At 43.3% G+C, this 15,887-nt stretch overlaps 2 protein-coding genes across 2 annotated transcripts; both read right to left on the reverse strand.

Moving 5' to 3' along the window:
• Positions 1-770: 770 nt before the first annotated feature.
• Positions 771-6,515, reverse strand: LOC121300669. The gene is made up of 2 exons (XM_041229328.1): positions 3,518-6,515; positions 771-2,758 (listed from the first exon to the last, which is right to left on the reverse strand). Exons 1-2 carry the CDS (start codon positions 3,893-3,895, stop codon positions 2,168-2,170), a joined length of 969 nt encoding a protein of 322 aa, XP_041085262.1. The 5' UTR covers positions 3,896-6,515; the 3' UTR covers positions 771-2,167.
• A 99-nt stretch (positions 6,516-6,614) lies between these two features.
• Positions 6,615-15,481, reverse strand: LOC121300672 (tumor necrosis factor alpha-induced protein 8-like protein 1). Its single transcript, XM_041229330.1, has 2 exons — positions 15,171-15,481; positions 6,615-8,830 (listed from the first exon to the last, which is right to left on the reverse strand). Exon 2 carries the CDS (start codon positions 8,823-8,825, stop codon positions 8,265-8,267), a length of 561 nt encoding a protein of 186 aa, XP_041085264.1. The 5' UTR covers positions 8,826-8,830; positions 15,171-15,481; the 3' UTR covers positions 6,615-8,264.
• Positions 15,482-15,887: the final 406 nt, after the last annotated feature.

Consider the following 15,887-nt stretch of genomic DNA (forward strand, 5'->3'; position numbering starts at 1 on the left):
GCTCCGCAGGCAGTCACTGTAGAGAGAAAAGTAAAGTATAACACACAATTGAGGACAGGGCTACTGAATAATGGATTTTTTTTTTATTTTACATGATCACCAGTTATTGTTTTTTGGTGAGAATTTCTGATTTACTATAAGCAGCTGATAAAAAATTAAAAAACAATAAAATGAGCTTGGTGTATAATATGATCTCTAATGAGCTTGGTGTATAATACGAGCTCTAATGATCTTGGTGTATAACATGATCTCTCATGATTTTGGTGTATAATATGGTATCTCATGTCTTGTTTCATGACCTGGGGGGAGAGGGCAGAAGATAGTTAGGGCAGGGGAATTTAACCAGGCCATCTCTTGGAATGCGGCTGGGACCTGCTCTTCTAAAATAGTCTCAATGGGTCTTTAATGTCCTCAGCTTGTCCATCCCAAAGACTGCACCGTACCCCAATATACTGACCTTCCATGCAGCCAGAGCGCTTCTTCAAGCTGCGTTCGCCCCCTGGTGGCTGTTGGTGGAAGGTCTCCTTACTGCTGACTGCTGCTGCTGTACACTGACCCTATACCCGTCACAGGTTTAACATGTAAGAGCTAAATGATTATGGCTGTAATTGGAGGACAGTCTTTTCATTCCAATGTTTTAACATGCCTTTGCCAAGGGAAAGTGTAGAGTAATTGCCATGGCATCAAAAGCCTGCACTTCTATTTAAATCTATTGATGCGTTTGCGATGTCATTTACTTCATAATCAGAACGATCTGCTGTTCCTTTCTACTTAAACCTTCAGGCATCGTGGTTTGCCTTTATTCTTCTGTACATTATCAGATTTTAAAAATACACATTGTTATGTTGATTAGTTGTACTTTACCAGCTGCAGCAGCCTGTCTACTAATTCAGAACCAATTATATTTTTGTAAGTTGCTCTGCACAGTTCACTCAGTTCCACTCTGCCTTTTATGGTGCCAGACACTAAGTGGTTTAAGTGGAGACGGGAAAACAACAGCATAACTTTCCCTGTGTTAAAAGCCCTAGTACTTCAGCTACCTATAAAATTACTTTTCATCTTTTATTTCATTCTTCAATAGCAGTCTTCTGTTCTGAGCTTTAGCTAATCTTGCCCAGTCCATTTATAGACTCATTTAAAAGGCTGCTACAACACTACAGACGAAATGACTTATTAACTTTGGGTTGGGGGTCGGTTTTTCCAATTTGTCTGCGTTCATTCAAACCCATCTCCGGAATGAGAGCGGATTCCAGCTTTTCAAATTACAGCTTGGGTTTAAACGTGCTTTTCTATACAATGCGCTCCCGCTGCACAAACAGAACACTCCATTGACTAGCTTTGTTTATTTCACTCGAGGATGGCTGTAAAAAACACCGTTCTACCAAGCTGATTGTCCTCTTGAGTATCCTCTATATATTCATCGCTAATATTTATAGCAGCAAAAAAAACCCACTTGGTTTTCATGGTATCTGTAATCACACATTATAGTAAAATAATTACCTGAATAAATTCAATCTTGAGAACCTGTATTTCTAAATAGGGAAAGCTAATTCATGCACTGTGCATTTCTTTGCTCAGTTCTGTGTGGCGAGTGGGTGTCTAGATTGTCTCACTCAGCCTGTCTCCCAGAATATTTATAGAAACCAGCTGGGGGTCAAATGCAGCAGATGAGCGATGCTCCACTTCATGAAAAGCAACAAGCAACACAAAATGAATAGTCCTGATGATAATAACAACAGCAGCGAGCCAATGGTTAACCCTATTGCATCTAGAGAATCAAATTGTGTACAATTGTAATACTTTTTTTACCCCACACAATCTGTTGGATGCATTCCCCTCCCATCACAGTAGATGGCAGCAACGAGCTTCTCTGCTTAGTGCTGCACAGGTAAATGGAATCCCCATAGCAGAGAGCAGGTTTTACAGAGCTTGTGGTTTCTTTACAGTAGATAATTAATAAAGCTTGTGGTGAAATCGAGAACGGGCTATCCACTCCTATCCCTGACTCACCCCTTTACCTGTTCACTTCAGCTGACGTCAGCGTCTATCTCCTGAGGTGACTGCAGCTGTCCTTCCTCGCCTGGGTGTTAGTCGACAGTCTCTTATCTCGTTTCCACTAGAGCGGAGCCAAGCGCGGCTGGCTTAGTTTCCACTGTGGTTCACCCCCTCACACTGCAGTTGAGGTGATCCTGCGTGGGGTGGGGCAGTGTTGATTTGTGAGAGAGCTGGGAGGCTGGTAGCGGCTGGCTGGGGCACTGGTTAGCCTGACAAGTTCTCTGCTTGGAGGACAGAATGGTGGCTTTTGCCTCCCAGAGCAGCCCTCAGGATAGACAGTAACACTGGACCTGAAGCCTGGCCGCTCCTGCAAGGGAGGATGGGAGCCCCTCGCCTTCCCCTGTCGCCTCGGCAGCCAGACTGGTTCTTCCAGCTGCGTTCGCCCCCTGGTGGCTGTTGGCGGAAGGTTGATCCCGACCACTGGCCCCATCTCGGGTACGGGGGGCCTGTCTGCTCTACAGTTGTTTGACATTCTGACTACTGGAAAGGGTGCAGGTGGAGGCTTTGCTTGATGTCGTTTTATTGTCGAAAAGGCAGCTGCCACCTTTGGCTTTGGATGCTGCTGATGACCGCCGGCCTTATTGAACACTACGACCCCACTTGAGCTGCTGGTGCTGGTCACAGTGTCGCTACGGTAACCGTTGCCGGACTCAACCCCTGTCAGGTCAAGCTTGGAGGTCAGCTGGTCTATTTGCTGGACGAGCTGTATGACGGCAGAAAGAAACAGGATCTAGATTCAACATCGTTAACATCGTTTCATTGTGTGGATGTGAAAATAAAATGACAATTAACTCATGGTCTCGCTGGAAATATGTCCCTTGTTTAGTACAGCTCCTGTGATACAGCTGTACCCCTATACCAAGGCTCGCCCATCCTGGTCCTGGGGACCCCCTGTGTCTTCCGGTTTCCATTCCAACTGAGCTCTCAATCGCTGAACCCTTAATTGAACCAATCATTTGCTTAATTAGACCTTTTTTAATTATTCTCAGCTCCGAAAAAGATGCAGATTTTAAATGTTACAGCTAACTTGAAATCAGCCACCGTTTAGTAACTAGTAAAAAGGTCTAATTAACAAATTATTAGTTAAATTAATGGTTCAGTTAATTGATTGAGATCTCAGTTGGAATGAAAACCAGAAGACACAGAGGTCCTCACAACCAGGATTGTGAACCTGTCCTATACAGCTCCAGCTGCTGGTATAGACAGTACAGTGTCAGGACACCAGCACTAAGGACGATTGTGTAGTCATGTGCAAATCCAGATGCAATGCCAAAAGGGACTCCACTAAGAGCCTTGGCGCTGTCCAAAGAATAAGGTGCTGAAGTTACAACAGCAGCAAACCTGTGTGTGTGTGTGTGTGTGTGTGTGTGTGTGTGTGTGTGTGTGTGTGTCCGTTACAATGCATGTCCGTCCACACATCGTCCCTACATGTGAGAATTCAACTCCAGCCGGAAGCTCTTACCTCCTTCATCTCCTGATGGACCTGCTTCAGCCCCCCCAGAACTGTCTCCAAATCCAAAACCACCCGGCTGATCTGATCCCGGACTGAATAATTCTGGCACTTCGGCCCAGTGAAGCCCGGTTCTGTCTGAACGCTCTGTCCATTAAAGTTCAGGTGTGTCTGACCCTTCCGTCTTGGAAATCCTTGCTCTTTGTGACGGTGTGGTCCAATAAATCCTGGTTCTGTCTGATGCCTCTGTCCGGTAACGCCTGCTTCTCTAGGCCTATTCGGCCCAATAAAGGGTTGGTCTCTATGAAGGCTCTGCCCCATAAGGTCCAGTTGTTTCTGGTGGCTCTGTTCTAAAAAGCCCGGTTCTGATTGTCTGGGCTGAGAAGACATGGTCCAGATAGCAAAACTGCTAGACTGGAATCAACTGTATCTTTTCTCCTCCCTCCATCTCATTCTCTCTTTTTCTTTCTCCCTCTCTCACCTTTCACTGTGCGCCCCTTTTCTCTCTCCCCTTCTTTTGCACCCTTATTTCATTCAATTGCCCCGCTCTCTCACCCTCCTTACCTGTCTCTACTAAATTCAGTTTATCACCATGACTCACCTAGCATTTACAAAGCTGCAGGATGCAGCACTAGGTTTTTTTTAAAAAAAAATGAGAAATTACATTTTCAACAAAGGATCTAAATGAATATTTCCTTTTTCATTCATTTTCTCAGTCTCCTCTTGCTCTGTGCCCCTCTCCTATCTCTTTCTCATTCAGTTTCTCCAGTTTCCTTCCGTCCTCTCCCTGTGTCCACTCTTCTCTCACTCATGTACCTCACTGTTTTCCGTTCTCTCCCTCCCACACTTTGCCTGTGCTGTCTCTCTCGCTCGCTCGCTCTCCCTGCGTGCACCTTCAATCAAGTCCCTGCTTTAATTCAGCATCGACGCTGTGTCCTCCACGTGATTGAGCTGAAGCACTGATCTGATTACTGCTGTGCTGGATGAGAGCTCCCCAGTGTATCTGAGCTCAGGGGTCCAGCTTGTGGTCTCAACAAGGTTCACCAGCCCTTCATTAGAGATTGTCACTGCTCCCCACATTGTTCTGTCAAACAAGTATCTTTTTTTTTTGTCTTTTGCATTGCTATTTTTCTCAGATTTGTTTTTGTGACCGATTGTTTTTTAATGCCTGGGCAACACTTGAGGTTAGAACACAAAAATAAAACCCCGCCGGCAATAGGGCTCTTGCTCGAAAGCTGAAGGACTAGTTTTTTGCAAAAACAACTTGATGCTTGGTGAGGGTTTATACATGCAACCTGTTTCACGAGCACACGAATGCTGAAGCTGTGCGTCGTGAGGTTTAACAGTCTTGTAAGAATTCCTGGGCCACCTTGTCGTGGCCCTTTTAGCCACAACGGTTGCTCGGCTCAAGAGTTCAGACACTGAATCTGCACCTTCCAGGTACCTCGTCACGTCCTGTGCACGAGTTCTGGCTGCCCATTGGTTGGGCTCAAATCCGATAACAAGAGGTTAATACAAAAACGCATCAGATGTTTACTAAAGATTTTCAGAGAGCGACAGTCCTATCCTTTTAGAGCCCATCGTTGAAAGAGTGGCACCTGATTCCTATACCCAGTGAGCGGCAACGTGTGCAATGAAATAAACCCGCACACTCCACCTCGCCTTGTACAAACACAGATGCCATATAATGGAGCAATTATCTTAAACGTTTTAAAATTCCACAGCGACACCCTGTTAGCAGTGCTGTAAAAAGTGCATTCCTCCACCAAGGGCTGATCTAACTGCTTGAGTTGTTTATTTGCCAATGATTCCATTAAGGCTTGTGGGATTCCAAATTGGCCACACAGCTGCTTGGTCATCTGCTTTAATGTGGCCATTTACAGCAGGCAGGATAAATCTATGTACCTCACGTTGCAGGTGTTCAGTGGAACAGTCAGTGTTGTGTGATGCACTGCCGTTATGGATTCTAATCCTCGTCAGCTGAGACGAGACTCTATAACCACCCCTGCACATGAGCCTGGCTTTGCATAGCGGTTAAGGCAATGCAGTGTGGGCGGTGCCCAAATCCCAACCAGCCTCTGCCCTGTGACATCAGCATTCTAAAAGCAGGTCACTATGCCCTAGATCCAGAGCATCTGGGAAATAATCGGATAGAAAAAACATGTATGGGCAGGGTCATCAAAACTGGACAAACTGGTTCAGGAAGAACTCAAGAGATCAGGTGTCGATAACGCTGAAAAGTTTGATAGAAGCATCTATATCTAGTTTCCAATGTGTGCTGCATAAAATGTGAGGCTAAGAGGTGGTCCTATTAGTGAACTTATAATAGCTTGGATAATTAGGTGTTAATAATGAGAGCAGTGATTCTGCTGGCTGATATGCGTGCCCCTTATTTCCTGTCCTGTACGCAGTTCGTTATTCCTCTGTAATTCCAGTCTCAATTAAATATCCCCTCCACACACACACCTGATTGACACAAGCAATTACACAAATCCCACTGCTTACAAGGGCTTGGAAAGCTAATCATGTTTCTATGACAACCAGTTCTTTAAAAGACTATAAAATGGAACACAATAGCTTGATTTTAATCAGGTGTGCTGAAGTATTTTTCATTCTTTTATGCCACATGGTTTCTTGCTTGCTTCGCCAGCTCGGTCGGCACGCTCGGACTGAAACACTGACGGTGGCGCCTTGCCCCCTTTGGAAACCTTCCTGTCTCTTGAGGTTCAGAGTGACCCAGGCAGTAGGTCTGCAGTTTGCTGTTGTAGAGAAATAAAGAACAAATGTGTTTCTTTCAAAATTGCACACTGGAGACCGATGTAGCGGATGGAAAAGCACGACAGGTTTGATTAAATTATTGTGCTAGCGACAATCACTTGACGTGCTTTACTTTTATATAACATAGCACCCAGCCGGGATAAGCCGCAGCTGGATTTATTTCTAGCGCATCGTATGCTGCCGTGGCGATGGTGCATGTGGGTTATTTACTTCAGAATACAGACAGACAATCAAGAGCACGCAATCAAAGAACAAAGACCTGGACTGAAGTTTTTGAGCAATAAAAAGAACATACAAAAACACGTTTTTAAAAAAAAAGAGGAGCACTTATATATATATAATTATATATTTTAAAGTAAGCACACAACAAATTATATTAACATCATTGTTGCCTTCATCATAAACATTTTAAAACAACGATAACAAATATAACAGCAATGAGAATAATTCAAACCTGGTGCAAACGTACTTCTGAAAGACAAGACGGCATCAGTACAGCTGAACCTCATTAATATTTACAAACACAAAACAATAACCCCATAACCAGACTGTCACTTTTCTTTATGTGTGGAGCATAAAGGCGTCTAAAACCGTTATGCAGCAGACAGTTTGTTTTACCTCTGCCCTACCCCGAATATTTCCAGAGATGCACATGCATGTTAATCAGGGCGAGGCAAAAGGTCTAAGCTTTCTAACCCCCCCCCCCTCCTTCAGGTGGGATGAATTACTCACACCAAATGGAATTCTTAAATTTAAGAAGGAATATATCATATTACGTAGGCACCAAACCCCCATTGTACAAGGAAACGGGTTTCTTTATGCCTGAATTTTGTAAAAAGATAACACCTTAAAGGGGAGTAGAAAAATCCTGCCCAACTCAGCCTCCCCTTTTTCTACCCTATATAAAGGTTTGATTATGAAGGGCCATCGCGTGGTGCGATGTGCGCAAACAGCGTATTGTTTAGGTGGTGTGGATTGGGGGGTACAATAGTGGGGAGGTGACACGGATCCCCAGCAGCTTCCCCTTTTTATTGTGAGAATGCCGATAGATCAATGCGTCCGAGTGATACTGTCTTCTCTTTTTCACACTGGTTGAAAGGCTTGGCTTGGAGGTTGTTCTTTGCCCAGAGGTTCTGCCGTACGCCTTGAAGTGGAGGCAAAGGAGAACTGATTTGAACACAGAAGAGAGACAGCAATGATCGGCAGCATTAAGCAGCACAAGTCCTTGTTTCCCTGGGGTGCCTGTTTGGGGAAGCACAAGCCCTGTACACATCACCATGTTCAGGTGTCGCCACACAGCTGTGTATACCTGTACAAGGTGCCTCGACTTGTTAACGTCAGGCTATAAACAGCCTTGGTAATCCTCAATGAATCCAGGTGCTGGGCAGAGCACTGCCACTCAGTCCTATATATATATATATCTTATATTGCCACAACAGCCTTCCCCTGCCTCCTGCATTAACTGCATTCACAAGTTAGTTTTCCTGAATGGCAGATCTGTAATTTTCAAAGCATAAATATAAATGAACATGACTTATTTCGATCCAGTCCCGTTTCTTTGGTCGAGAGAATGTTACAATTGTCGGGGGTTGCTCTGTTCTGTTCAGTTTAATGCAAATGACTTTGTTTGGTAGGTCAGTCTTTGGGACTTACAATAAAAACCAGCCCTCCCCAAAGTGGAAAACAAATATCACATCTTCATTTAATTTCTTCTTTGAATGACATTCTGCAATAAGTCTTAATTTATCACTTGCACAAAAAACTCAGTATCAGCCCCTATGTCAGGGATGGAAATAAGACTCTCATTGCACAGCAGTTTGATCCATTCCCCGACTTTCATAAGACACACCTGTTACCTCCACGCTGTGGCTAATCAAGCTCATCGTCGAACCTGGAATGGGTGAAACTGCTACGCAATAGGAGTCTCACTTCCACCCTGTCCTGATCAGGGAGCGGGTTGAGATAACGGACATTGAGAAGGTCAGAGGTTACCATCGTCCAGCATTTTGTTGATGCCCTCGCAGATCTTCTGCAGGTGCGGCCGGTAGACCTCAGAGGGCCCGTAGAGGGCAGCCAGGAAGTCGCAGTCCGCGAAGAGGTTGAAGACGTGGTTGATCCTGGCGTGGGACTTGCCCGTCAGGTGGCGGTTGACAGCTTGGTGCAGGAGCTCCCTGCAGTCGTTGAGCATGGTGGAGAGGACGCGCCGGTCAAAGGTGAACTCAATCTGGTGGAAGCTAACCACTGTCATGGCCAGGGTGTGGACCTTCCTGCGGAAGCGCTCCACCAGGGCCAGCTCCTCCCCGTTGAACTGGTTGTTGCGGTAGAGCACGCCCAGCTTCACCACCGTCTTGATGAGGTTCTTGATGACCTTCTGCGCTTCCTTGCGGTTCCGCGTGTACTCCTTGGCCACGCGGTACAGCTCGTCCAGGACCTCGCTGCTGGTGTCGTCGATGAACATGCTGGCCATCGACTTGGTTGCCATCTTGCTCATCAGCTTCTTCTGCGCCTGCAGAGCCAGGTTCTTTGTGCTGAAGGTATCCATGCTGTCTATAGGGGAAGGCAGAGATGAAGGAAGATGGTGAGACTGGGACAGAGTAGAGAGATACAGCAACACTGTGATATGAGAACACCAAATCATACTGTTGAGAGATCTATCACTTTTTTAACCCTAACCCTGGAGGGCCAGGTTCCTAGTGCTGAAGGAAGATGGCAAGCTTGGGAGAGCTCCGGCATAGAATAAATTTTTCATCTTGGTTACCATGCGGAGTGTTTTTGGTCTTATGCTAGATCACGTCAAGTACCCTGATTCATGGAACCACAGTGATTCATTACACCCCTAGCTTCCACTTGCAGCAAAGCACAACTAATGATCCAGTTATGCATATTTAAAACCAGCAGTCAGTTGCATTCAACACAGCGAGTTAAATTCCCTGACCTAGGTACCAGAGGTGAAGACTGCCAGCTCCATATTTTATTCTAGTATGAAAATGGCATTCCTGCTGTGTTGGCTGGGTTTAACTAGTTACTGGGCATGAAGGAGATCCATCAAGGCTTTTTTGGGCATGATTTACCTATACAAACATGCAAAACTGTGGCCGTTGTTTGTTTCACAAACCCACAAACTGCATTTGTGGCAGATGGGTACGTAAAGCCATCATTGTGACCAGCGGGGTGTGTGTGCGCGAGTGTGTGGACCTCATATCACTGTGAGGAACACAATGACCACTATACAGAGCAGGATCCGGTCTCTCTCTTATCTAAGAGCAGAAGTACAATGCCTCTCTGTCACTGCTAGCAATTCTCTGAACTGGACTGGGCTATTTTTCCATTTCCTCTTGTGCAGATCCTGGTCTCCGATTGGCCGTTAAGTTCCCAGCTCTAGAAGGGGAGGTGGGGGTTGAGGAGACGGCTGCGGACCTGCAGAGAAGGGGTCCTCTGTTCGAAGTCCCCTGGCGGGTTTAACCCTGCGTGTGCTGAGTCTGCAGGTCATTAGGCTGGTCACACTTTAGCTGAGCAGTTGCCTTTATAAAAAATTTCAAAATCTAACATGAAATACTGCACTACTATTATGGCTTCCGGTAGACTTTTGCAAAATCATTTTGTAGCGATGGAAAACGTTTGTCCATAACTGTACACAGACACACACAAACAGCCCAGTTTTCTGTCTGAATTCTCCCCATCAGATGCATATTGAAGATAGAGACTGCTGCAGTGGACCAGGTTTCTTCAGTTCTGACGTCACAGTTTTAAAACAGCTCAGCAAAGTAACAGTTTGCATTTTATAGCAGCGAGTTTGGGGTGATGAATATTCAAAATTCTAATGAAAGGGCACTTTATGCTCCTAGGATTTAAACAAACATCTTCTCCTCTTACATTGCATCTCTAAAGTGGCTGCAGTTTCAACAGCTTTTTCTTCATCTCCGCTCTTCCAGAGCTTCCTGTGCTCTGCCTGTACTTGAGGGGCTGGCTCCCTGCTTTCCCAGGAAAAGTCGAGGCTGGAATCTCCGGAATGCAATCCAGCACGCAGTGGCGAATGGGAGCCAGGGGCCAGTCCGAATTGTCAATATGTCTCTCAATCAAAACCTCTCAAATGTTTGCACCAGGTTGCCGGAGATTATTTCCTTGTAGACGTCTGCCATGGTGAATGTGCATGCTTTTCCCCCATGCAGTATTTGTTTTTTTAACAATGCATTACTACTTATTTGCTATGCTGTCCCATAACATGCTTTACTTATCTCTGCAAAGCTTTTGCTACAGTGCAAAAACTTTAATATAATAAAAAATCAGCACATATTTAATTTAATTTGAAAGGTACATTACTTAAAATCTTTTTAGCCAGTGCTGTACCCAGGATATGCCACACAGCTGTGCAACTGACTTCTATCTTGTTATAAAAAAAAAAAATACAAATTATAAAAAGACTCTGAAGACTGCAGAGAATGCATATTCAGAGATTTTCATTACAGCTTCCAAGCACGCGTTGCCGCTTGAGCCAGAGAGCTGCAGGCAAGCTCGCAGGCTTTATAACATGAAGGCTTAGAAGCTGCTGCCCTGCAGTCAAACAGAGACATCAAACTGCTCAGGACTAGCAGCTGCTACCTTTCAAAGCTAGACTCCTATTGAAACAGTGACCTTTTTAAATAGGGGCTGTCAAAGAACCAACAGAGAAAAGATGAACCTACCACCCACTCCCCCTCCCCCAGCGACCTTGTCGATCAGGAGCTCATTTGTTTTGTTTGGGATCCAGTGCAACCGGATTGCACTGGATCCCAAATTCCATACCTTTTTTTGTCTGACAGACAAGAATTAAACAAGACGAGAATTAAACCTGTAACGATATATTTTAGGAGGAGACATCTATGGAAATGTTTTACACCCCAAACAGCAAAACGCTCCGAGGTGGTCAGTCTGTCATTGTCCTACCCCACCCCACCTCAACTCAGCCAGACCTACACTACATATTCACAATGCTATACAAAGACAACCAGCAATTAGTCTCATAATCAAAATACTGCACTCTTCACAAAAACCTTCCAGTAGCAAATTATTACACACAGTATGCGTCAGTGTTCAGTGGCAACCGCTAATGAAATCGAGATTGAACTTCTTGTGGATTCATTGCTGTGACAGGCCTGCCATACAAAGCATGCAAGAGAAAGTACACTCAATGTGATTAGAGGAACACTTACAAATATAATCTAAATTCAGTACTTGGTCCTAATAATCTGGAACCGAAGTGAAGCATATTTACATACACGCTCACCCACACACATGCCTACACATGCCTACAGATGTGACAAGGGCATTTCTGAAACGTGTTTCCAATGGGTGTGCTGTACGCAAATAAGACAACTGCACATAAAGCAATTCTTGTAGATGTTTTAAGCACCTCCTGTTATTGCAACACAAGCACAGCTGTCTGTTTAATTATACTCTTTCACTGCTGAATTTGGCCATGCTGCTGTTGTCTTGTGCAATTATTTTTCACCTCCAGGAAGATTCATTATTAATGCAAAAGTACTGCACACTTTCTTTGAATACTAATAATTTATTATACTGTAACAATGAGAAACAAAACTTAGGCAGAATAATAAACAGACTTCACTCACAACTATAAACCTTGCGGATTGTCCCAGCCAATCTGTTTATAGTGCTCACTAGGCAAATCTGCAATTCAGAAACGTCAAATAAATTCAAAAGCATTAACTTAAAATATCTTGTAACAAGTAAACTACAGGTTCCCAAACTTCCTTGGCTTGAGGCCCCGCATCACCTTATGCATCCTGATTGAAGTTTGAGAAAGCGCTCCATAATTACTGTGCTCAGCTGTACACTGTGTCTGACTGCAAATGCAGCATTAACCTGCCTGTAAAGGAAGGCAGGAGCAGTATGGTTTATATTATTTATGCAAGGAAGAGAAGACATATCAAGAACTTCTACATGCATTGACAGAAATCCTGCTTTTATTTGTGCATTTTTTTTTTTTTTAAAGTTAAGCGCATTACTACATTGCAATTGTCTAATTTGTTCTCCTGACAGTCACACCCTTTTGTTGCATAATGGTACATACTGTTAGCGCAGGCACCAGCCAACGTCAATGTTACATTCAAAACAACCCCAGGCACCCACACTAACAGCAGCAAACTAACTGATCCCCAGGTCTGGGGAGCATCTCTTTGTCACGATCAATTAGGATAACGAGCATTTCTGTAGATGTTGCACCCCCTTGAAAACATCTCAAGGATCCCCAGGGGGGGTCCCCCAAAAATAAACCAAAATGGTTCTGATAAGGAGGCATGGTAAAACTCCAGGATCTGGCAAGAATGTAGCCTATAACTGCATTCAAAAGGTTGGGTTAGTGATACAGTATGATCCATAATCTATTGCTTTCAACTGCCCGGCACCACTGATCTGTCTGGTGCTACCTTGAATCTTCACTGGGAATGCACGCCACAATGCAAAATGATCTCCAGTGTGTTGTACTTCCTTACAATAAAAAGTATGTTTTAAGCATTGAATTGAAATCACTTAATTACTGGATGCAGTGTTTGAGCTTGGCCAACTTGAATTTGTTTCCTAAATAAATCTCCAGTCTGACTGATGCGTTAATCTCACAGTAAAATGCAGACTCACGTTGCCATGCAACTGTCAGCTGTGCACTATCAACAGAAGACACTGACAGGATAGCTACAGCCTGCCTGAGGGCAGCTCCCAGCCATAAAATAATGCTGGTGTCTCCAGCTGACACAGTGAAACATTCCAGGTCAATGTAACTGCTTATCTTACCGAGATAAGATGGTTGCTAATGAGACATTACAGAAACATTCGCTAAAAACAGCAGTATGTAGTCTGATCTTAGCTTCAGTTTGGATATCCTGTCTCAGAACTTATTATGGTATGTTTTTTTTTTGTTTTGTTTTTTTTAAGGCAGCAAGATTGTATCTCCCGAATAAAAGGGCTGCCAGGATACAGTAAACACTGAGTCACAGTTAAATATAGCGACTGCGGTTTTTTTTACCCTCCTCCAAAGGATTGGTTTTCAGGCTTCGACATTTATCACGGTGAATTAACTTCTGTCCGTTTAATCTGCTAACTAAAACAAATTAGAAAGGAGCATCGTCCCCAAACACTTTGCTCAAAAAAAAAAAAAGTTCTAACAAACAGCAATATTAATCGTGTCGATTTCTCACCAGTTTTAGTTATTTGTACGTTTATTTATTGTATTGATTTTATACAACCATTCTCGAACTCGACAAAAGTTTCACAACGCGTCTCACTTTTGTTAGCCGTTGCCAAGGCGACAGCCAGGCCAGCCCTACCCCGCCCATGTGAATTGTGCTGACTGGATCGTCAATCTGTCACTCACCGCACCTGTCAGGTAACAGCACACATTCACGTGTAAAATGCGTTCTTACCGGTATGATATGATTAGGGTCTGTTTATACAATTCTGGCTCATAATGTACAGTTGACCCGAAACCAACCTCAATTAAAACCATAATACTGTAAATAAACATATATAAATAGCCTATATAATAATTGGATGGAAATATGCTTAGTGAATTGTTTACGCATTCTTTGCGGTTTCAGTTATTTAAAAGATGTATTAACATGTACAATAAACACACTGTCTCATATATATCTCTCTCACACACACACACACAGTACCTATTCAGCCGATGTTATTTCTCAAAGACCTTGTTATCAGATGCTGTTGTAGTCACAGTCACGACTTTAAAACGTCGTTTGTCTGACTTTTCATCTGTTTTACGAGTTGGTTTGGACAACGCCTCTAGTTCCTGAATCAGGATGCTGGCAACTACATGTGTGTAATATAATGTATTGCACTACAGGTAAGGTATTAGTAAGCAACACCAGCCAAAGACATGGGCTTTTCAACTAAATGTCGAAAATGAATTATATACAAACATACATACATAACAAACACCATATACCAATGCGACTTTTCTCTTAAAAACAGCAATAGTAGACAGTGGTTCTTTGTAAAGCAGTACGCTGGGTGAATAACAAGACTGACACACACTAATACTACGCACCTGTACCAAATATTAAATGTAGCAAGATATTTAGAAAAAAATATTGCAGTTGATATCGTCATAAAAGGTGACTGATTTATATTTTATCACACAAAACAGGGATGGAAATAAGACTCCTATTGCATAGCAGTTTCAGCCATTCCAGATGTTAGTACTAGCTTCATTAGCCAGAGTCTATAAGTAACAAGCTCAGGTGTGTCTTATTAAACTCACAGCAAAACAAGAAATGGATCAAAACCTCTATGCAATTCGCCACGCGTAGGTGACTGTGATGGAATGACAGCTGTCATGTTAAAAACCCCGACTCCATCTATTAATACAGCCACGTATTTATTTATTTAGATGTGTTATTCATTGCTGTTTGATCAGAAATACATTTTTTTTTTTTTTTAAATGGAAAACAAGAAATATTTACCAGAATTTTTAGCCTAACCTTTTTATCACAAGCTTTCAGACCGCGAAAGGTTTCTTCGGGTGAAAGTAAGAAAGACCTTTGAGATCTTGAAAGCGTGTGATTGATTAGGGTTAGTTAGCGCAATAAAAAGGTATCACATCTCCTTCTCTTTGTCCATCATCGCTGGACTGATACGGCTACCATTTCATCTACGTTGTAAGACTAAACTTTGACTTTTTTTAATCTCTGGGAGCGGCTACGTCGCCTCCTGACGGGGCAAATATTATATTACTATTTTGTACAAGAACTAGTATTTGCTTATAATTCTTCAGACGTTTAAATCAGACGCTGCCATTTTCTTTCTTTTTTTCTGTTTTAAATTAACTTATACCAGTCCTAAATATTTCACTGTTTGTTTTAAGTGACTCATTTCTTACCTTTGTGTGTGTGCTTCCCTCTCAACCGGACACTGGCGTCTGCAAACAAAAAAAAAACACGCGTTTGTGAAACTTTTTCTTTTTTTTTTTCAAACTTTCTTCGATGCAAACTCCCGAATCCACATCGTGATCGGACGGGGGCAAGTATTCCAAATGAATCCCTCTTTGTCCCAAACAATTCCCTCTGTTAAAATGAAGCCGTGTCGTGCCCACTCTGCAGCTGCGTCAGGTAAACATCAGCGTAAATAATTGATGAAGGTTTTTCTTCACGGATCGGTTACAAGCGCTTGAAACTTGACTCCCAGAAAAAAAGTTTCAAATTTGAGGAGGGACTGGAAAGCGGGAAAGCTTGATTGACATCGAAGCTAGCCAATAAAAAACATCGGGTCAGCCTTGAAACCGGCCAATTGGTTGATCGGAACAAAGGTCAAGTGACACCTCCTTTTCCTTTACCTCGTCTCTCAATTTCCAGCAATTATCCTTCAAAACTCCCGAGTCTATTGTTTCCCAAAGGAAATGCACACTAGCAGAACAATGAGGGGCTGCGCACATGTAAAATAGAAATGAAAGGAATGTCAATTTGGCACCTGGAGCATTTCTAGAATCTCAGTAGGTCTTGTCAACGGGTTGCTTAGCAATAATCTTGGATCAGGTTTTAAATATTGAGAAGTAAGATACTTAGTTATTTGGAGACGCTTATAAGATACCTTTTTTTTT

This window comes from Polyodon spathula, chromosome 26, assembly GCF_017654505.1.
Source record: "Polyodon spathula isolate WHYD16114869_AA chromosome 26, ASM1765450v1, whole genome shotgun sequence".
NCBI classification, from domain to species: Eukaryota; Metazoa; Chordata; class Actinopteri; order Acipenseriformes; family Polyodontidae; genus Polyodon; species Polyodon spathula.